General features: G+C 40.4%; 1 protein-coding gene across 1 annotated transcript in view; it reads left to right on the forward strand.

The window, feature by feature from the left end:
• Window positions 1–23601, forward strand: part of Phlpp1 (PH domain and leucine rich repeat protein phosphatase 1) — a 209421-nt gene that overhangs the window by 95926 nt on the left and 89894 nt on the right. The window contains exons 2-3 of the mRNA XM_021161069.2: window positions 14175–14371; window positions 19817–19942. Of these exons, the coding sequence (XP_021016728.1) occupies window positions 14175–14371; window positions 19817–19942 (323 nt within the window). The remainder of the gene's footprint in view (window positions 1–14174; window positions 14372–19816; window positions 19943–23601) is intronic.

Below are 23601 nucleotides of genomic sequence, written 5' to 3' on the forward strand. Positions count from 1 at the left end.
TCTGCTCATAGATTGAGTGAACCTTGCGCTGTTACAATCCTTCTGCAACACCCACTCCTCCAAAGAAAGCCCCAGCTAGATGTGCCATGTGCCGTTATTAGCTTGGATTTCTAGATAGGCTATCAAGCAGCATGATACCTTCATTTCTGCAGCATTTACTTTTAGGATTTCAAAGTCAAAACACCATATTGTGCCTTGCATCTATTTACGGCTCTGTTAAGTGAATTGCATGGTATTAATTACATGATATTAGGTTTTATAAACACTTTCAACTACATTGAACTGAAAAGTATTGCAATACTAGATGTAGGTAGTAAATGCTTAATCTTTGAATTAAAAAATGAAGAAAATTAGACTTATTTAGATTAGAGGTCAGTTGTACAGTCAATGGTTGTTACAAGTATTGTCTCACTGGAGCCTCAACATATATAATTAGTTATATATGTTATAATTAGTCAAGATGGGATCATTATTGATTAACTTAGGCTCTGAGTCCAACAGAAAGTTCCCTTACAAGAAAATAGTGTAGAGATACAAACCAAGGAGGGATGACGTGAAGTCAGAGGGTAAGACCGGAGTTAGACCGCAACCTGAAGAACGAGTGCCAAGAATTGTTGGTACCACCAGAATTGAAGAGCCGGGCATAAGGTAGTTTCTCTCTTAGAGCCCCCAGAACCAAATCCACCAACACCTTGACTTTGGACTTGTAGACTCTAGAGCTATGAGAAAATAAATTACTTAGGTCAATACAGTTCATGGTAGTTGTGCTGCCTCTGGGTCTAAGACTCGTTCTCAATAGAAGCTGGCCGCCTTCTTCCTTCAGGGGCCCTTTACTAGCAGCTCAGAGTCATTCCAGTATTGGGCAACGCGCTGGTTGCCACACTGTTGAAATCTGCGTGTTTGGACAGGCTTGCTTACAGGTTTTCATAGTTTTGGTCGCATGTTGGAAGAGCAGGAACCTAGTACCCTATGCTTAGCATTTCCAGACCTAGAAACTTGCTCCAGGGAGGGTATAGTTAGTCTGAATGTAACTGATGAAGAAATCTTAGTTAATGCAGCAACTGTACAGATCGAGTAAAGTGTAATAGATTTTTTTTTTTCTTTGAAGTTCTCTTGATTGAGTTCGTGGCTAATCTGTCCAGGCAGGGAGCTCCATTTCAGCTGACACAGGAACTTAGACTTCTGTCTTGTGGCTTATCCATGCCTGAGAGCCCTCAGAATCTGCTGGCCTGAGTCTTTCTGTCTGGGCAGTGGGTGGAAAGTATGTGGAGCACAGTGTAGTGTGGGCTGTTTCATAGGCAGTTCTGGAAATGGCATGTATGTCCCAGCCCACAGTTTGTTGGTCAGGACCAGTATACGACTTCAGCTGCATTCCAGGAGAGATGTAACTATCATGTATATTCAGGAATTAAAATTCAAGTTGTTAAAAACTTCACCAGTCTCTGGCTAAACAGCACAGTGTAATTTTTGTACATTCATATAAAAATAGATCTATTTTGCATTGTGTACTGCTTGACATTTTAAAGTGACAATTACTTTTCCTGTGTGTATTCTAAATATTTCCCACAGTTTTAGTGCCATTTTGATTAATGGCATTTCATGACTTGTATAACAATAACATCTTTAATATTTCTAGAAGAGAAGCAGAAGCTTAAAATAATGTTGCTGTTAATTCTAGACAAATATTTTGTTCAGTTGTATAAACTGAAGATTATTAGAGAGTAGAAAGATTTGCTCTGAGACACCCCTTTTCCTGTATTTTTTTTTACCTTTTCCCAAAATTTCAGCTGAAATTTTGTTTGAATTATTTGCTACATAGTTGGGAATTGGGTTTCTTTGGGCCAAACAGATTTGTTGTGCTCATTTCTCTAATAGGTAACTTATAGAACACAGTGTATTCCCCATATTAGGTTAGGTGTTGAGCTTGCACCTGGTGAAAAGTTTACCAATATTTTGCGTGCACTTGGCTCTACAATTCAAGGGATGAGATTGGACTTGGACTCCAAAACACAATGGGAAAGGAGATATAAAGCTATAAAAAGATCCCCTGGTAAATACTGATTGATTTTTGAATATGCCTCACAAGGTACTGAGTCAGTACCCTCGATCTGGAAGACTGTTCCATGTGGCACTGTGATAGAAGGCTCTGCCACCCATGGTGGTCAACTGCAAGTGGAGTGTGGCACTTGAATCTGCTGCTGCTGCTGGGTGCTGAGGGCCTGTTTCTCTTGATGAATGTACTCACCAGGGCACACAGCTCTTTCCTCCCTTTGTTTTCTTTCGTTCCTTTCCCCGTTTTGTTTTCTTGTGGTAAAAAGATATTTTTTTAAGGTAAATTAGAGTGTGTTTTAGTAGAAATACAAAAATTTTTACCATAAAAACATGTGGACTTCAACTTCTCTTTTTAGGGTATTTTGTTTCAATAAATAGTTCTTGACTTGTCTTACTCAAATGCAAATACTGGTGTCAGCAAAATCAAACTACTTCCATTATGTAGTGTGCCTGGGTTCATTTTTATAATATGGCTTGGGGCTGGCTTTCCCTTTTCCTCTTTTAAAGTCCTTATTTTTCTTCCTTTTTTTTTTTTTTTTTTTGTTGTTGTTAGAATGTCTGGAATGATGGTCATTTCTATTGGTAACATAACTAGAAATGGAAGCTTTTGTTGTTGTTTGGTTCACTTTGATTTATAGCTGTTTACAGCCAGTGCTAGAAAATGCAGTAGCATTGATGAGGATTCTGTAGTAAAAATCTCTAGCACTTCATAGAACAGAAGCTCCGTTATCTACTAGCAATGGGTCCTATATGGCATAGTTGGCAAGTGTTTGTAAAGAATGACAGCGTGGGGAGGGTATATGGCACCAGCTGGAGGAGATGAAGCAGAGTATAAAGGATAGAACAGTGTATCGATTACAACTGCAGATATGTAGAGGATGGAAATGTAGGAATTGGTAACTCACAACTTTATAATACTATAAAAGAGATTATTCGTTTTTACTTTCAAACTTTTAATGATGAAGTATGTATGCATGTATGTATGTTTGTATGTATGTATGAGACAGGGTCTAGTGTTGTTCAGATTGACCTTGAACTTCTGTGTAGCTGAGGATGTCTTTGAACAACTGATTTAATACCCCTACCTTCCAAATGCTAGGATCACAGGCATCTGTCACTCTGCCTGGTTTATTTTTAATATTATATCTAAATGATCACTTTGTAGCTATTTTATGTGTAGCTCTGAAGAAGTTTAAATTCTTTTCATTTCCTATGGAATATCATAGGAGTGTGAAATGTTTTACATGTATATTTTTAGAGCGTATTAATTAGTTGAGGGAGATTCATATGTTTAGAATGGGTGAGGCTTAGACAGTTGATGAAGATAAGGTTATTACACTTTAATTTGTGTGTGCTCATATGTGTATGTGGGTATAAGCATATGGAGAGAGCAGAAGACAGTTGTGGGAATCAGTCTTTCTTCTATCATGTGAATCCAGGAGTCCAACTTGGATGGTCAGCCTTGCCTTTCCTTTCTAAACCATTTAGCTGGATCAAGATTAGTATTTTAAGTCAGTTTTTGCACTTTTGATTCTACACTATTTGTGTCTAATCAACATTGTCAATCACAATATAATTATTGTGGTTATATTTTTTAAACTGTATGTTAGAGAGTAGAATGGCGGCATAGGTTCTCCAACAGTCATTCATGTTTGGTATTAGAAATTTTATCTTAGCATTTATTTAAAATTGTGTATATACCTGGATGGAGCATAGCACACCTAATAAAAATGTCTCACAGTGGAAATTTGACTTGGATGGAGCTGTGAAAGTCTTGTCTAGCCTTGTCTTCCTGATTTTCACCCACATATTGTTCATTACCTTTCAGAGACTCAGCTCCATCAGAAGGAAGAAGCTGAACATAATGTCTATTTTAGCAACCATATAGGTTTTTTATTTCCCTCCAGATTTAAGAATTAGTCATTCCTTAGATCTCTAAAGCCTCACAAGAGGTAGTAAGTACTTTTAGTTTTCTAAAGTCCAAATTTGATTTAAGCCTACCCTCCGGCCTGATTGCTGCTCAGCTTTCTCAGCTCCGTAAAGCTGAGCTGTTTCTCCTCATTTATGGCATTTTAAACTTAAATTCCTGTACCTTGTGACATTCTTTAATGCAGAAGTACCAAAGTCAGGAAAGTAGGTGATGGAGTCTGCCATAGTGCTGTTTTGGTCAGAAAATAGGAATTATAAGTAGCTCGAGTTGTTGACTGCAGCAGATAGATGTGTGGCCTGTGGACCTGGACAGGTCTGTCACAACAAAGACAACAGCAGCAGGAGTTAGTGCAGGTATTACTGAAAGTGGGGGGGGGGTGGCAAGCAAGAAAGACAACTTAAGGAGATGCTGAAAGTCTGTAGGGATATTGTATGAAGTTCTGCATAGCGAACAGTATTAGGCTGCCATTTAGGAGAAACAACAGGTGGAAGACTTTGGGCTGAGAGTGAAGACTAATTTGAATATTTCCAAATGTGTTTTCTTTGTCAGAAGTTAAGAGCAGGAAGTCATCTCAACCAGCCACTGTGCTGGTTGGCTTTTGTCACCATGACACAAGCCAGAGTGAACTGGCTTCAAAACAGGCACATCACTTAAGGAGTTACTTTGATTAGGCTGGGCTGTAGGCTTCTCTCTGGGTTATTTTCTTCATCAGTGATTGATGTGGGCCACCCTAGCCCACTGTGGATAGTGCTATCCCTAGGCAGCGTAGGGTTATGTAAGAAAGATGTTGAAGAAGCTGTGAAGGAGCCTTTCTCCAGGTCTCTGGGAAAGTTTCTGCCCCCAAAGTTTTGCTTGGCTTCTTTCAGTGATAAACTATGATGTCACAGTACAAGCCAATAAATTCTTTCCTCCCCAAGTTGAGTTTGGTCACTGTTTTATTATAGACACAAAGAAGCAAACTAGGATTTCTTCTCATCTATTGCTCCTGGAACCAGAGGGAGAGAGAAACATAGTTATAGTCACTGAATGCAAAGTTGTAACAGAACCATCACCGAAATAAACCTGTAAAACACACAGCCCAAGAACAGACCTGAGCATCCACTACTAAAGCCGGCTAATCCACTGTTTTCCTTGATGTCTAGAGGACAGAGTTAAAGGTGCCTGAGAACTTAAGCTAGTTCATCTTACCTCCAGCCTGGTTCATTTGCTTCTGTGGTTCAAGTTAATGTAATCAAATGCTACAGAGCCTCTGTTAAAGGAGCCATTGCACCCACTGCTGAAGTTGGTGTGTCACAAACTATACTCTCACTGATTTCTAAAACTCAGTTGAGTCTAAAACTCTCGGAGGTGAAACCCTACAATCTGTTTTTCAGGCTTCCAGGTGATTTCCTGTGTATGTTAAAAAGTTTGAGGCCTTCCACTCAAACTGGTTTCCATTCAGTATTTATACTGAGCCATACAGTTACAACAATAATCTTATAATTTAAAAGTTTATAACTAGTTTTGCTATAGCTTATTTGAGAGTTTGCTCTGGTAGCTTTCTCTCCCCACATTTAAATTACTTTAGCTCTGTTTACTGAATCATTAAGACCACTGGGGAGAATATACATTTTCTGGTACTACTTAATGCATATTGTAAAGCAAATTGTAACCTCTGTTAATATTTTCAAGGCTTAAGAGTCTCCAGGAGCTTGAGAGCTATATATAATCCCAGTCAAATCAAATAGCTATCAGGAAGAAGCAAGAATTACTGGGCAGCTGACTTGATGCGTTTTGATCTGATGCATGAAGTAACCCTCCTCCAATCCAGTTAGTGGCTGGTTGTCATTTTCATTAGCTAAGAGCAAGCAGACTTCAGGCTGTTTCCTGGCTCCTGCCAGGGCTTGTCATTGTGACCTTAGCTTCTTGGTCTGAGACAAAATTACAGTTGTGGTTTCGGACTCGGGTCTCTGGACTCTCACAGGGTCATTTTAGTCGATTTGCTGGCTCCTGAAGTGGCCCTAGACAGGTGATTAAATTCATCCTTTCTATCACTGGAACTAGTCAAAAGGATTTAGGGATTTGAGTCCAATAAGAACACACTTTATAGTTTATTAGTGCTTAAGCTCAAAAGATAGTGCTGTTGAAGTGAGCATTGAGTGCTGGCACTCATCCGGGGCCATGTTGAATTTCTCCATGACCTGCAGAGTCCTCAGATACACCTAGGTTTTGTTCATGAAGGCTCATAGCATTTGGCAGTTGTTTTGGCAACTTAATGTCCTATTACTCTTTCTTTACTCTTTCTAGGTTTAATAATTTTTACAAAGTTTTATATATTTTTATCCTTTTAGAGAAAATACAAGCCACTATGCTTTTGCTATATTCAGGAAACAGAACTAAGTGAAACCAACATAGTAAGGGACACTAGTCAGTGTCCTCAACCTCAGTGGCTCAGAATTGTAAACCTTTGTTTCCATGGTTTCTCTGAGTGGGAGCTTGGGTGTGAGCTTGCTGAATGTCTGGCTGCGGGTCTGCTGTGAACTTTGCAGACATATATCCCAGGGACTGCAGCACTTTGGGCTTGACCACAGTGTCAACATATGTTCTGTTAAGACTTACATGGCAGCTGGTTAGAGGCCTGAGTTCTGCACTGGCTGCTTTGGAGAAGTACCTGTACCCCGTTTCTTTGGCCCTTCATCAGTTTGTGTGCTTTCCTCCATGACCAAGCAGCGGCTTCGCCAAAGAGCGTTGTCTCTATAAAGTCCTAGAAAGTAGCTGTTATCCAGCCCTGTGCCTTTTATGACCCACTTATGGAGGTTGCACGCGGCTACTGTTCCTTCTACCATTCTTTTTATTAAGAAGCTAGCCACACAGAAGGGGAATGGAAGGTAGATCCAGCTTTTGGGGGAAGAATGCAAAAGAATTTGTAAACATGGATGTGTGTGTGTGTGTGTGTGTATGGTACTTGTGTGTAGGTGTCCATGGAGATCTGCAGAAGATGGTGTCAGATCCTCTGGATCTGAAGCTGCGGGCTTTTTTTTTTTTTGAGAGACAGGGTTTCTCTGTGTAGCCCTGGCTGTCCTGGAACTCACTCTGTAGACCAAGCTGGCCTCGAAGTCAGAAATCCACCTGCCTCTCCTCCCAATTGCTGGGATTCAAAGTGTGTGCCACCACTTCCCAGTGCTGCAGGCAATTTTAAGCTGCCTGGCATGACTCTGGTAGTGGATCCTCAAGTCCTCTGCAAAAGCAGTTCACACTGCTGAGCCATCTCTTCAGTGCCCCCGCCTCAGTAGGCAAAGAAACTTGCTGTCAAGTCTGATGACCTCAGTTTGAGCCTTCCCACATGGTAGAAGGAGAGAACTGACTTCTTCAGGTCTCACAAGCACACACAGAATAAACAAGTACATAATTTAAAAAGCAACAGCAACAGAGGCTCTAGGGAGCACTCAGCATGGATAATTCACTGGCAACAAAATCATAGTTCCGTTTTTTCAGGAAGCAGGCTGTATAATTTGAGCTTGGGTGCTAGAGCGAGAAGAGGAGCTCAGGGAGGTACAGTTCTTGAAAGCTGTAGAAGGTCCTCACTGAGACGTAGTGAGTACCAATCAGAGCATGCATGTGAGGAAGGTATACAGAGCTGGGAAAACACTGAAACAGACTGGCAGAGGTCAAGCCTGATACGGATGTGGCTCAGGAGTAGGTCAGGTTCCTATTAGCCAGAGTGGAAAGAGGACTTCTCAGAGTACTGGTTGCCAGTATTGTTGGCTCCAGATGGCCATCTTACACATACATTCACAAGAAATACATTGCTTCCAAGTAACTGTCCAAGAACAGTTCTGTATTATTTGTGGAAACACAAATTAGCATTCACAAATTAGCAAACACAAATTAGAATTCATAGCAAATGGTATTCAAACAAAAATTATCAGTAATGTGAAAAAAAGACCCATATGGAGAACAGTCTCTGAGCGAAACTGACATAGCAGCAGCGTAAGGGACAGGATTAACTGCAAGGATATAGACTCAGCTACTGTACTTATTCTTTGTATGAACGTACTTTTGTGTGTGCGTGTACCCAAATTGAGCTTCTGGAGATCGCACATATACTAGAACTGATTTAAAACAAAACAGATTTAAACAGTGCAGAACAAAAGATTAGTAAACAGAAGATACAGTAATTGGCACAGCCAGTAAGGAAAGCAAACAGACAGAACCTCATGGGTTTATGATTTCAAGTATTTAATTTCGCATGTGCAGTTGGAAACCTCCAAGAGAACTAGTGAGCACATAGAAAGTATTTGAAGTACTAATAGTTGGCAACATTCTCAAATTTGACCATCATTTCTAAGTCTTGTGTATAAGACATGTAAAGGAATATATCAAAGTCAGGTTTCAGGGAGCCGGGGAAATACTGAGCCGGTGAAGTGCTGGCCTTGAAAGTACAAGGACCCATGTTGACTCTCGGCCTGGACATGCCTGCTGTGGTGTCATGAACCAGTAATCTCAGTCCAGGACGGTGGAGGCACGAGAAACCTTGCCGCTAAGGCTGTGGACAGAGAGTCTCACACTCGTGATTGTCTTCTGGCCTGCATGTGTACACTCTCCTGCTACCATACATTAAAGAGAAAAAAACAATTGCTTAAAACTAGCAATAAAATCTTGAAAAAGCCAGCAAGGCAGCAGTTACATGCACACTTATAGTAGCACACTTCTTACCAGAATTAGAAGGTGCTGGAAGGGCATCTTCAGAATTATGAAGAAATAGACTGTTAACCTAGAGTACAGTGCGATATCACTAAAAACAAAGGAAAAGAGGGCTTGCTAAACACAAAAGCAGACAGATGTTATTATTAGCAGATCACAGGAAAAGGCTAAGATGCTGAGGCAGAATGAAAATAATCTCACATGGATTGGATCTATATAAAGGAATGAAGAGTACCGGGAATGATAGATATAAAAGATATTAGAATTCTCTCAAAGTAATTTAATGTTTATAGTAAAACTTAAAAATGAAAAAAAAAACTTAAAAATGTTTGGAATGTAATTTGAGAAAATTTGATAGACTCTTGCCCTTAATGTTAACATCACTTATTTTCTTGAGGTCAATCACATGAATTCAATTGCACTTACATGCCAGATGTGATATTTATGTATACCTACCTTTTGAATTTTATTATATATATATATATGTGTGTGTGTGTGTGTATGTGTATATGTGTGTGTGTGTGTGTGCGCGCACACACACACACACACATGCATGCGTACATGCTGTGTGTGTGCAGGTGTCCAAAGAGGCCCTGAGATGGTGTTGAGTCCCCTGGAACTGGAATTACAGGCAGTTGTTAGCCATTTGCTGGGAACTGTACTGGGGCCTCTGCAAGAGCAGTAAGTGCTTTTAAACTCTGCGCTATCTCTCCAGCTTTCTATACATGTTTGTTTGTTTGTTTTTGTTTTTCTTAATGTTACTCCTTCTGGAGTCCATAGCTTTCTTTCATGTTATTTTTAAAGTGACTTTATGTGGTATAGAAACATGAAGCAGTTGGTTTGTAGTGAGCACAAAGTTGAAATTCATGAGTATAAAGAATACATTTCCTAAAAGGATTTTTTTAAAAATAAAGTCCATCCTTGCATTTAAAAAAAAAATACATTTGTTGGAGGAAAATCTTACTTTGCAAAATTAGTTGCAGATGTATTAAATTTTTTAGATTTATTGCCATAAAACAGAAATTTTGGTGGCAATGCTGAAAGCAGCATTTGGTATGTGATTTGGTACCAGAATTCCAAAATTGTAGGTCTTTTAGAGTTGTCAGAAAACCACATGATTCTGATACAGGTCTCTAACCACATCCCGAGAAACGGTGCTTTAAGCTGTGGATTCAGGAAAGAGTTTCTTAATACCCCTAGAATTTTGCATAGGTCTAGTTTATAGTGGATTTTTTCTCTTGTTCTTTCTTCCTTCCTTTCTTTCTTTTTCTTTTTTTCCTTTTCTTTTCTTTTCTTTTCTTTTCTTTTCTTTTCTTTTCTTTTTTCTTTCTTTCTTTCTTTCTTTCTTTTTTTTTTGGGGGGGGCGGGGGTGATGGCTGCTAGGAGTTTATTTTCTGCTTGGTGCAAGGCATAGTTATAAGATCAGGAGAGCTCAGTGCTGTGAACCAAGAGATGACTTTGTCCAGCTCCTGCTGGTATCTGTTGCTGCAGCCCTCCTAATTTACTGGATGAATGGATGAAGCTTGGGCCTAGTAGCACTTAAGCTTGTGGTGGCTAATGGTTCTGCCAGCTTAGGACGGGTTCCTAGTGTTGGCCTGCCCAAGATGGATGATTGATTTTTCTTCAAGGTTTCAGGGATGAATCATCATCGGAAGGGAGTGACTGGGGAAGGAGAAGCCTTCTGCTTAGGAGACTCAGCTCTGTATCACTGAATCTGTGAATGAAGGGTGATTTCCTGAAAAAGAAGCTGGCCCATTAGTGGCCGGAGTTGGCCTTGGAGAGACCCAGGATATAGGGCATGGTGTCCTGTGTGTGTGTGTGTGTGTGTTTGGGGGGGGGTGGTACTAGGCACTTCTGTAACTAGCAGTTGCAGGATGAGGAGCCCAGGCGTCACTGCCACTGGAAGTGATGGCTGACATGCTTCAGGGCTTGAATTCTGCAGAGACCTCTGTGGTGACTTCTCCTTGTGGGCCATGGTGCATCATGGGTAGCAATGCCTGGGGCATTAGACTGTGGGGCCTATTTGCAGGGATAACCCATGGAAGACTGATACTCAGGATGCCCATGATGTCATTGAGCATACTTGCTCTCTCTCCTGTGCAAGGCTATGGTGGACATGTTATTACTAAAGCCAGGAATTGTACTATAAGAAAGAAGTGAAAGAAAAATTGTCTTTTGATATGGGAGAAGGGGTGTTCAATAAGTCATTAAGAAGTAGATCCTTGAAAATCATGGTATAATTTCCTATAAGGGGTCATAACCCCTTTCATGGGTCAGTGTCTTTGGGGGGGGTAGTATAGATAACCATTAAAGAACATTGCATATGTATATGTGTGCATGCATACATACATGCATGCATGTGCAGCAGAACAGAGGACAGCTTGTGGGAACTTTCTATGTATAGTGTGCATACCAGGGATTGGATTCAGAATTTCAAGCTTAGAGGCACGTGCTGAACCTGCTGCTAAACCAACCATCTTGCTGACTCTAGAGCACCAGTTCTGCTATGTGCCAAGTGAGCAGGTAGAAGCGAAAGTATGCTCATGTGTTTTTAAATGTCTGTTGTCCTATGTCTATTTCAGCCTGAAATGTGTGTTTTCAGAGCATATCCTGAGACATGAGAATGTCTTGAGCTTACAAGGGGTTAGAGTAACATTTCTGCAGCCCAAACTCTACTCATTGGCTTAGCTTTAAACTGGCAGACAACAACTTCTTGGATGTTACTGATATTTATTAGAGCACTGGCAATCGGAATAACTTTAAATTACAGTGGTTGTGGCTACATAGTGAGAGCTAAAATAATTCCAGTGTTGGAGAATAAGGAAGTTTGGCACAAAGGAGGGTGTGCCCATGTGATTGCCCAGGTGTGTATTACCTCAGTCACCTCCGTATTCCCCAGTGTGCAGCTGGTACACAGCCAGTTCTGCAGGTGTGTCTGGTCTGGAACACCCAGGAAGAAACAACTAGAGTGAAATGCACTCAGAACAACAAGGGGGTGGGGGTGGGCATGGGGGTGGGTGGGGTGAGAGTGGGTGGGTAGGGTGGGGTAGGCAGGTGGCAATTTGATTCAGAGTGGGCTCTTTAGTGTTTTGTAAGACAAACCTCTCTTGTCCTTGGAGTCCATGACTATGTGGAACTCTTGGGAATTTTCCTGACTAGAGAATAAAAACCTTTGTTGATATGCCCATTCTATTAAAGCTTCTTCTGGCTGTCTGGTGATTTCCTTGGGCTTTCTCTAGGAGGTATTTGGATTTAGAGAATTGAAAGGGCTCTCCTTTATATACCCTGGGTTTTGTTTTTTCCTCTTTTAGTCTCTGTTATACTTATTTGCAAATCTGAATAAATGTGATAGGTTCTACATGTCCTTGAAGCTTCTCTGATGTGGTTAAATAATATATCTACTTCTTTGTATTCACACATGTGTGTGGAGGGGTAAGTTTGTTTAGATCAGATCCTTTGTTGAAGAATATTACTTTATTTTACAGTCAAGGAAATTGGGTTTTAGGATTCAGGTATTACTTTAGTCCATTTTCATTTTTCCTTAGAATCTTATCTGTTCCCTGTCTCCTCTCTGGGAGAGAATCTGCCACATACAGGATGTCTTAAACTGGATTCATGTAGTAGCTGGCATTGGTTGTCAGCTTGACATACTTGGGGAGAGAGAACCAAATTGAAGAATGCCTCTAACAGATTGGTCTGGAGCATGTCAGTGGGACAGTTTCTTGGCTACTGATTGATAGAGGGGGGCCCTGCCCACTGTGGACAGTACTGTGCCTGGGCTGGTGGTCCTAGGCTGTATAAGAAAGACAGCAGGTAGAGAGCAAGCCAGTAAGCAGTGCTCCATGGATTCTGCTTCAGCTCTGTCCTTCAGAATCCTGCCTGGAGTTCCTATCCTGGCTTATTTTAGTGATGGACTGTGGCCTGTGAGCTGAAATAAACTCTTCTTGCTTTGGGCGTTGTGTTTATCACCTCAAAAGACAGCACAGTAGGACAGCAGGCATCTTCCTTTCTCGGCATAAATGAGCATGTGCAGACTGGGACCATGAGAGTGGAGTGGCAGGTTCTGTGTGTTATGAACAGTGTCCTGACTTCCTGTGTGCTGTGGGCAGATTGGCACTGCTGGGTGGCAGCACAGACCCCTTCCTGCGGGAAGCTTGAGGATAGTTTTTGACTGGGCACTGGCTCAAATGACTATATTGTCACACTTCAGCCTTGCCCAGCCAGCATACAACTGGAAGGGTGAAGTAGTCATTTTATAAAAACAGTTTGGTATGCTGGAGAGGAAGTAAATGAGAACATGCCATTTTATTAGAAAATAACATCTCTGCCCAACTGTGTTTATTGGGTGAGTTCAACTCTGAATCCTCCTGAAGTCTGTTTTAAGTGCTGTTGGCTCTTCTTGCTCCATGCTCAATGGGTGTCAGGCATCTGTCAACTCTTGGGATCTTTGTTGGTGTTTCTTTAAATTTTAAAGTCTCATTTTTTATTGTGTGTATGTTGCCATGGAGTGTGCCTGTGTGAAGGCCAGAGGGCAGCTCTTCTGGGACTTAGTTTTCTCCTTCCACCATGGTTCTCGGGGTCAAACTCAGTTCTTCAGGGTTGCACCATCAGCCTGTCATTGCACCATTACTGGCCTCTCAACTGTTTGCTCATTTTTAATAATACAGTATCTCTTGAACTTTTTACCCTCCTGGTCCTTGGTGGCTAGAGTTCTAAATACCTCATTTGTCACTTGGGTCCTGATGCTGGACATCTGTCTCATTTTTTTTTTCCTGATGTATTCAGCATCTGACTTTGGTTGATATTTCTATAGCTCCATCAGCGTGGTGTCAAGTCAGAGCAGAGTTTTTGCTGTTGACAGGACTTGCCTGAAGGCAGTGTCGTTGTGGTGTTCATGTCCTCTTTCAGAGCAGTAGCTCCTGAAGCCTCTCCCTGCATCTCTAACTTGGAGTGCTGTTCTCTGCCTCCACTGGTCTGCACCGATCACAGATGCTGCAGTGCTCGGCCTGCATCTTGTGCTAGGCTCCTACCAGGACAGCCACTTTACCTTTCCTTTTCAGTGCACAGTGGGTACGCGTAGGGAATAGCAGCACTTAGGACTACTAAGACTGACTAGTAATTAAGTGTGAGTTGCCGAATGTTTATTTTCTATCTTAGCCCATAATATTTTCTTCTTGGTTTACTAATGACTAGATCTTGAATCCATCTGTTTTAATATATATAATAAATAATAAAGAAATAGGTAATAAGAAAGGGCCTAAAACAGTCTTTTGCTTGTGTTAAAAAAAAGGTTGCACTTCACTTGATATTAAAATACGCATCAGGAATAATTATGGTTGTTTTTATTGCCATAATTCCACAGTGACTTTGACTGTATGTTCTTTTAGTCATAAGTTAGTTTTAACCCCCTAAATTAATACTTCCTAATTAATTTATCTGATATACAGCTGGGGGTGGGGACTCATTTTTAAAGACTAACATATAACATATTTGCTTGTGGTTGTTTTAGGAAAGCCTCATAGCACTGGGAGCTCTGAGCGGATTCAGCTCTCCGGAATGTACAATGTCCGAAAAGGCAAAATGCAGTTGCCAGTGAACCGATGGACAAGACGCCAGGTCATTCTGTGCGGGACATGCTTGATAGTGTCGTCCGTGAAAGACAGCGTGAGTGGGAAGATGCATGTCCTGCCCCTCATTGGTGGAAAAGTAAGTAAAGCCAGAATACTGACACTTCTTCCAGCTTAGTAAGGACCTTCCATCCATTTCTGTGATAAGAGGGACATGGATTTGACCTGTCTGAACTCTCACTTTTGCTGTGTTCCACTGGTGGGTATTGTGGTTTATTGGAGCTGTAGAAACAATGCCATTGAATTACAAGAGAAAGCCGATCAACAGAGTGTCATTGTTCTGTTTTAGAGTGAAGATGATAATGTCCTTATAAGCAGGTATCCTTTGTGCTGTCAAGCCCAGAGCCCAGAGTCCAGGATGCTGTTCCTAAGTCTGCGTGTAGAAATAAGCAAGTGTGATGATGGAGCCTAGGATCTGCTGGTGCTGAACTTGGTCTGGCCAGACTCCCATTGCCTTCTGCTTACTCCTGCTTAGTGACTTAGTGGGATTAGCATCCTGAGTTTACTGTGAACTGGAAATGGCACTCAGACAGGTATTTCCAGCATTATCAGTTGCTTTTCTTTGGGCATGTTAACTATTTTATGCTCATTATAAAATAGAACCATTTCTTGAGGGAAGTATTAAATTCTCTGTTGGCATAGCATCACTATGATCACATGTAAATGTCTGCTATTTTTAAAGTGATGTTATTTGTTGAAGGGGAAAGATTTGGATAAGAAATGGTTTGTTGGAATTGGGGACATCTGAAACGAGAGTTCTCTTTACATTTTTTTCTTCCTGGATGGGAAAGGAGGTAGAAAATTGCAATTAGAGAAAAAATTAGAAGCCAATTTTCATTAAAAAAAAATCCAATCTTAAAAAAATTGACAGATGTCAGCTGTGTTCTAGGATTCACAATTGAAGGTCAGGCTGTATGTGCATAGTGGGTTTGATGCTCAGCAGCTCTATAGTCTGGCCTGTCCTTGTGAGTGCCCTGGGCTATTTGCCCTCCCTCTACTTATACACTAGTCCCAGGAAGACCGAAGGGCAAGTTTCCATATATTCACTCGCCCATTTTGAAAGCACTGCTTGTTAACCTTCTCTGAGCATTAAGACTGGTGAGTGGAACTGTGTATTTAGTCAAGGATAGCCTTGAACTCCTGATATCCTGCCTGGGATCACAGATGTAGGCCATCGTACCTAGTGTCAGTTTCATGTGGTATTGGAGATTGAGCCCAGGCTTGACACATGCTGGCAAGTCTTCTACCGAGTGAACACATCTGCAGTGCATTGCATGCAACCTGTTATTGAACATTTTGTCTTTTCATGGATTACTGGAAATTTTGTCATTCATGTTGCCATCATAGATGGTTATTTTAAAATGCAAACATATTTAATGTTTGATGCTGTTAGACCTAAAGTCTGTCTCTCTGTGGTGCTGGCAGTTTGTATAGGCAAATGTGAATATAACATTATTAAGTATCTTTCATGAGTGAAGGCACTATGTTTAATCTAAGAAGTGAGAGTCACGATTGGTGCCTTTGAACAGCTGATTCCATATCAGGAGATGTAGGATGGGTACACCACCATCTGCATTATAGCTGTAAGATGCAGAAAGCAAGAGCCCTGTGGGATGTTAGTTAGTAAAAGGCTAGCACTTTGAAGGGAAGAGAGAAATTTTTGATGAAAGACAACAATAATAGAACTTGAAGGGTGAAAAATATTTTGAGATATATAGTGGAAACAAAATTGTACTCAGAGAGGCAGAAAAGCCCATGGAGTGTTCAGGTAAGGTCAGAAAAAGCTAGCTATAATTAGCATTGCCATTCAGAGACTCATCCTGTTTCCCAGGCCTGTTATTGGATAGACTTCTAGTATTGAGTGAATTGAAAGTTAATAGCTTCCGCTTTTTACAAGTAGATCTTGTCAAACCTGCTTTGCACTGTTTTAAAATAATGGAGCTTGCTGAAGACCTGGGTCTTTTAAAACCCGTTGACCCAGTTGGGAGAAAATAATTCACTTTCTGTAATTTGAGCTTTCATTAATGTTTGTGTATTTCTTTTTGTCATCCTGTTTCAGCTGGTAAAGGAAAACTGAGATTGAATGCAGGAACCTTTTTCCTTTCTTCTTAATCTCTGTGTGGAAGAGCTAGAAGTGAAGTGTGCTGTAGGTTAGTCAGGATCTAGTGGTAGTTGCTGTTATCTCAGTTTTCCACATCACCAGAGCATGATCAGTTTATAGTTTTCAAATAACAAGTGGCTTCATTGTTAAAGGAAGCTCACTTGGGCCAGTGAATTGTCCCCATGGCTAGTGACACTTGCTGCCAAGCCTGATGACCTGAGTTCGATCCCTGGGACCCACATTGGAAGAAGGGCAGAACAACTAACTTCTGTAGTTGTCCTCTGACCTCCAAATACACCTTAGCCCTTGTGAGCATGGACACACATAAATAAGTGTAATATTTTAAAAAGTTAAAGCTCTCTTAAATGCTGAAAAATATTTTTAATATACATTTTTATTCATTGTGTAGTTATTCTAATTTACTCTTTAGAGTTAAGCAGATTTTTAGATAATGTTTTTAAGTAAGGCTTTTTAATACCTATTCAAATAAAGACGAATGAATAATAAATGAAATAAATGTTTACCTTTTGTTTTGTAAATTACAGAGAATTTTATAGGATGACCATAACTTTAGTTTTGAATGGATGAGTTTATTAAGTATCTAGCAAAGAAAAATAAAAGAATGAATATTAGGTATGGAGGTAGATGATAAGAGAAGAGCATAGCAAATATCAAGTCAGTCAGTGCAATATGGGTTCATATTGTTGCTCCTCCTATAGGGCTGCAGACCCTCAAGGGGTGTATCTTGCTTTCTTCTTAGTACCCATGTTTTCACTTCCATGCTTAAGTTTGCATTAAAAGATTTTCATTAAATTTCACCTTTTCTTCCTAAATTGGCTACTCTTAAATTCTTTCATCACCAGAGTGATGAATCCCAATTTGACTTGAGTCAAAGTCCTGGAAAATCTAGGGGAACTTCTTATACTTAAGGTGACAGTGGGAGCTGTGCCTCTGCCCCAGAACCCTGATAGGACTCTGGGTCATGGGGGGAACCCAGAATACCCACATAGAAAACAACAATACTTAAACACTAACTTTGAAGTTATACCATGGTAGCAACCCCAGATCTTGATGGTTTCTAGCAGTGATTTCTCATTCATACCACATGTCTACTAGGAGTTGGTGGCTTTTGGAGTTGATATCTCTTTCTGTACACGTCTGTAAGAATCCTTCCTGATCCTCTATTCTTCTGTTGTTTAATATATGTGCCCTATGGCAGAGGGATAAGTAACTGTTATCATTCACTGGTTCTTATCTATTTGAAGACTTAGTTTTATTTGTGTCCGTGTTAGGGTATGTGTATGCGTGAATGTAGGTAACAAGGGCATCGACTGTCTTTTGACTCATTCACCGCCTGCTCCTCTGAGGCAGGGTCTCTTCCTGAACCTCAGGCTCACTTCTTGGCTAGACTGGAAACCAACAAGCTCCAGCTATCTTTCTGTTTCCACGCACATGGGAGCTATAGCCTATTGACTATAGCCATTTGTAAGGAATGCCTTGTGGCTTTTTAATTGCTCTTTCCAGCCCTGCTCTTGTATATTTAGATCTGAAATAATGAGACATGCCACTTTTATCAACAGCTTATAGGCAGAATTGGTTATAATGAATTTACCTTTGTAAGGAGTTTGGGAAATGCTTAGAAGTAGGTGGAGTGTTGCTGAATACCACTATCCTTGCTGCAAAGGATACTCTTGGCATTAAAAGGGGCAGAGGTTTCCAGAGTCAAACATCATAGTGGGTTAGACCTTGGGTCTTGAGTAGTGGACAACTCAATCCAAATTCCTACAATGACATCCTAGAAGGATACTGTTCATGATATGCACTACATAGCAGTTACTGAGTTCTAGGATGCAAGTGACACACAATTTGTTTGCCAAGGCGTTATTTTACACCCACTCCCGACTACATGTCTGATTATCTTTTTATATTTTTACCATGACTTTATATTAACTTACAGTGTATACCATGTTAAGTGTACATGGGTGACATGGTGTATATATGGAGGCTAGAGGACAACTTAGGAGAGTTGATTTTCTCCTTCTAAGATGATGTCATAGAAGGACCTGGACATCAAATTCAGGTTGTTGGGCTGGTTAGCAGTGCCTTTACCCATTGAGCCCCCAGATCATTCTTTTAAATTTAAGATTTCCTTTCTTTGTGGGTGTGTGTGGGGGTGTGTGTGTTTGTGTGTGTGTGTATAGGAGGTATATACACATGAGCACAGGTGCCTGTGGAGGCCAGAGGAGGAAGTCAGATGCCCTAGAGCTGGTGTTATAGGATGTTGTAAGCTGCCTGATGTGGAATCAGAACTGAGGTCCTCTGAAAGAGCACAATCTCTCCTCACCCACTCTTCAGCTCCATTTTCTCTTTTTGTTGTTACTCTCATTCAGTTCATTCAGTTTTTGGTTTTGCTAGTAAATAAGTTCCACGCTATACAAATTAATTTTCTTTCTTTTCTAAATATTAGAATATGTTAATTTCCACTTCTGTTTGCTTAATTTCATCTACATTTTCAGGTCATATTTTTTTTAAAGCCTCTGAAGTGATTAGGAGTCTGTCGTTGGATAGCATGTCATGTATGGGGTTGGATTTGTAGGAACATTTGCCTAGGTACACAGACTCTGACAGTCATCAGCACTAAAGAAAAGGTACTTTAGAAGTATGTTAAACACACACACACACACACACACACACAGACTATTCTAAACATGCACAGATTTTAAACTGATTTTCATTAATGGCTTCTGAGATCATTACCTTTTAAACATATCATATCATAATGACAGTTTAAGAATCATTTTGTACATTCTTTGTGACTTGGCTTACAGCTAGGTCATTTTTGTCAAGAAAGTGATAGGAGTTGGTGTAATATGTTTTATTTAATTTTTTTCTCTTTGTGAAGAATTTACTGTGAATGGAAGGTTTTTTTTGCTTTGGTTTTTTTGTTTTGTTTTGTTTTGTTTTTGAGATAGGGTTTCTCTGTATAGCCCTGGTTGTCCTGGAACTCACTTTGTAGACCAGGCTGGCCTTGAACTCAGACATCTTCCTGCCTCCAACTCCCAAGTGCTGGGATTAAAGGTGTGCGCCATCACCCCCCAGCATTGAATGGAAGTTTATTATTTTAACTATAAGCAGAACAAACCCAAAGCCTTGTTGTAAAGATATTCTGTATAAAGAATAAGAAAGGAGGAGCCTGTACTGATTTTCAATGGTTAGAAGGGAATTTCACCTGGGTGGTGAGTTCTAATGAAGATAAAAATTCCCCTTTCTTGATTTCCTTGTAACTAAAATTGGTTGGTCAGATGCAAGAATGGCTGCAAGTTCTAAGAGGATCGTAAGCGGGGAGAGGCGCAGGTCTGGTTAGGGAGCTGTGCCCCCATACACTCTGCTTCACTTGGCTTTGTGCTCTGCATCTTTTCACAGGTGGAAGAAGTGAAAAAGCACCAGCACTGTTTAGCTTTCAGCTCTTCGGGGCCTCAAAGCCAGACTTACTACATCTGCTTTGATACTTTCACGGAGTACTTACGGTGGCTGCGACAAGTCTCCAAGGTAAGCAATACTTTCATAGGAGCCTACAACCCTGCTTTGTGCCTTACTTAGTTCCAAAACACAGTTTTCTACATTGTGTTTTTCTCTCTCAGATATACTGATGACTAGCAACTTTCAGTGTTTAAAAACTAAAGATGGGTGAAAATTAACACCTCCCACCAGTTTTAGGTCAGTATCACTGGCTTTGTCTCCTAGCCTCCAAACATAGCATTTTAAAGGAAATTAATGCATGTGTCCTCCCTCCCTCCCTCCCTCTCTCCCTCTCTCTCTCTCTCTCTCTCTCTCTCTCTCTCTCTCTCTTTCTTTCTCTCTTTCTTTCTTTCTTTCTTTCTTTCTTCTGAGTATTTAAAATCATCCCCCCCTAAAAATAAATAAAATAAAATCATCTCCATTTCTCCTTCTCCCCCTCCAACTCTTTTTATTCCCCCATTCATTCTCAAAGTTGTAACTTCTTTAGTTATTAGGGGTGTGTGTGTGTGTGTGTGTGAGAGAGAGAGAGAGAGAGAGAGAGAGAATGTCTACTGAGTCCATTCAGTGTTGCCTGTGTGTAAGTGTGTTTAAGGTGTAGGGCTGACCACTTGGGCCTGGATAACTATCAGGAAGCTCATCCTTGAGAAAACTGATGCTCCCTCTTTCACCAGCTACTCATTATCTGCATCTCTTCATCTGAGGCAGAATCTTGTAACTGGCCCTTCAAGATAGCCACAGTGGTACAGTAGTTGCATTCATTTCCTGAGTTAGTTTATAGCTGTCTAATTGGGCTTCAGATCCACTCACCGGGAGGGGATTTATGCCTGGCATTATAAATCTAGATCTAGTCAGCTACCAGCAGCTAGAGAGGTCATAGATCCTAGAGAGGATATACTATGGCCATTTTCCTAAAGTGATATAATTTGTAACTATATTTTAAATATTTACCCTTCTATTCCCAGGTAAGTAATGTACCTTTCACCCCACTCAGAGAAGCTCTATTTATGCAGTAGATGGAAGTTGTTGCAATCCACAACTGGTCATAATACAAAGGATGTGTGAATGTGGGGTACATAGACCAGACCAATGTATGTGCAATGCAAGTCCTACACCTAAGGCTAGAGACAGTTGCTGAAGTTGGTTGGCAGAATGATTGTAAGAACCTGAGGACCAGGATGTCTTCTGAGAGATAGTGTCTTCTACATGTGACACAGAAACTGCACCCATAAAATCTCAAAATATGGTTGTTTAAATAAGAGCAGCATAATGGAAATGAGCCTTTTGAACTTTTGTATGGAGGATGGAGAGATGGCTCTGTGGTTAAGAGTGCTTGCGGATCTTCCAGAGGACCTGGGTTCAGTTCTCATCACTGACAAGGCAGCTCACAATCACCTGTAACTCCAGTTCCAGGAGCTCTCCTCTGCTGGCAGTGAATAGAAATAAATAAATACAATAAAATAGAAAAAAGAGCCATACCTTCTTTAAAAAATAAGTAATATTTTTGTTAGATTTTAGTAAAACTTAAATTTCATTGAGTAGACTGGAATAACTATCTTAGTGTTACAGATCAATGACAGTAGATTGAGACGACTTTAGTGACTAGCCCAGAATAGGATAAATACAGAAGCACAGAATATGCTAGAAAGCTCGCAAGCTTCCCTCATCTTCTGATTATATTTTCATATACACCATTTAACTCTATGTAGTCTCCATTTTTAAATTCTGCTTTATTGAGTAATTCCAGTCTTTTTTATCTTACTCTGGCTATTTTATATTCCCCTAGTCCCTCGTGTGTTGTGCATGTGTATTTGTCCCATGAAATAGCGCCCTGGTGTAGCACTATTACCACAATACCATATAAGTAAGGTGAGCAAATGCTGACTTTCCGGATTCTTTATGAGCAGGCAGTTTTGCATCTTATGGTTAAATGATGGGTTGGATTGTTGCACTAAGTGCTTTGGTTTTGGGTGTGTGTTTTAAATGATGGTGTCCGGGGTACAAGAACATTATCACAGAATTCGTTGTCATGGTTTTAAATTTACAATCCAATTTGTTCCAAGTTGAGTATGATTCATACTGCTGCATGATAGAGCTATTTGTCAAGCAAGTGAGTAAGAGAAGAACTGTGGAAACAGTTCATGGAAAACTGCAGTCTGACATTTCCAAGGTTTTCTGCCGTACTTACTCCCTCATTTGGGTGACAGGTGAGTTGCTGTTCTCTGATGAGGGCTGGCTCTTAGAATCTTTAGCTTTTCTCCCTTTCAGAAAAGCATTGGCAGATTTTGGTTGACGGAATTTAAGATTCTTCCAGCAGAGGCAAATGTAGGTTCTAAGTGCACAGGGAAGCAGTTTATAGCTGAAGCAGGAAAGATGGTACTTCCCTTTCAGTGTTACCTGTGAATGAAGTATATATATGCTTGTCCAATTCTTTTACAACTCATCTTGTGCTGGTAGCCCTTAGGAGTCAATCATAAATAATATACTTTGTATTAGACAGTTTTAGATGTGTATTCACAGTTAAATGACACTGTTTTCAAAGCAGTGTATCAGTTGCTTATGTCCTCCTTCCCCCAGAATACAAAACCAGCACATGTCAAGTGAAACAATTTCTTCTGTATTGAGATAGTGATCTGAAACATAAGCCTCTTCTTTAATTGCCTTGATCTGATTTAATGTTTACAGAAGTGTCGTAAGGAACTGTTTCCACATGACCCTTGTTGAGTTTCCAGAACATGTAGTCATGGTGTATCTGTCAGAACCAGGAGACTGACAGACCCTATTGGCATGTCACTCTGAACTGCTTTCAAGCCTGTGTATGTACTGTGGTTCCTTTTCTGTTCCCTTTCTAATCCAAGGTACCACACTTCACTTGGTATTTATGCTTTCTTGTCCTGCTTCTGCACTACAGCTTTTTTAGTCTATTTTCTATGACTGACATTTTTCAGGAGTACAGTTGAGTTGTAGGATGTCCTGTATGAAACACTCTTGACCTCCTACACCAAATACATAGTAATGTATATTAGGGCAGATGTGAGCAGCTTATATTAAAAACAGATGAGATATAAATTCTTAGTGATAAGAGTGTAGACAAGAGCATATATAAACTGCCAAGTAAACCACAGCAGATTGTTGTGGTTGACACAGTTATAACAAGATTGTCTTGTCTGTTGAGCACCACACAGTTGGTAACTTACTATTCTAACTCTGTCAAGCATTTACTCAGTACCTTCTATTGGTAAGGTAATTTATTTGTAGAGATCATAGCAAAGAAAAGTCCAGTCCATATCAGTCCATATCAGTTGCAGGATTGTGGTAATTAAGTAAATAGACAAGAAAGCACTTAACGGGACTGCAGAGGTGAGTCAGTGACTTGCTTTACACGTGAATTTGGTTCACCACACCCTCGAGGCGGCTCACAACTCATTGTAACTCCAATTCTGATGCTCCTCTCTGGCCTCCTGGGCACCAGGCATATATACGATGCACATATATACATATAGGCAAACACAAATGCATAAAATGTAAAAATTTTTTATTAGGTATTTATTTCATTTACATTTCCAATGCTATCCCAAAAGTCTCCCACCCACTCCCCCACCCACCCACTCCCACTTCTTGGCCCTGGCATTCCCCTGTACTGAGGCATATAAAGTTTGCACAACCAATGGGCCTCTCTTTCCACTGATGGC

The sequence above is a fragment of the Mus caroli genome, chromosome 1 (genome assembly GCF_900094665.2).
Source record: "Mus caroli chromosome 1, CAROLI_EIJ_v1.1, whole genome shotgun sequence".
NCBI lineage: Eukaryota > Metazoa > Chordata > Mammalia > Rodentia > Muridae > Mus > Mus caroli.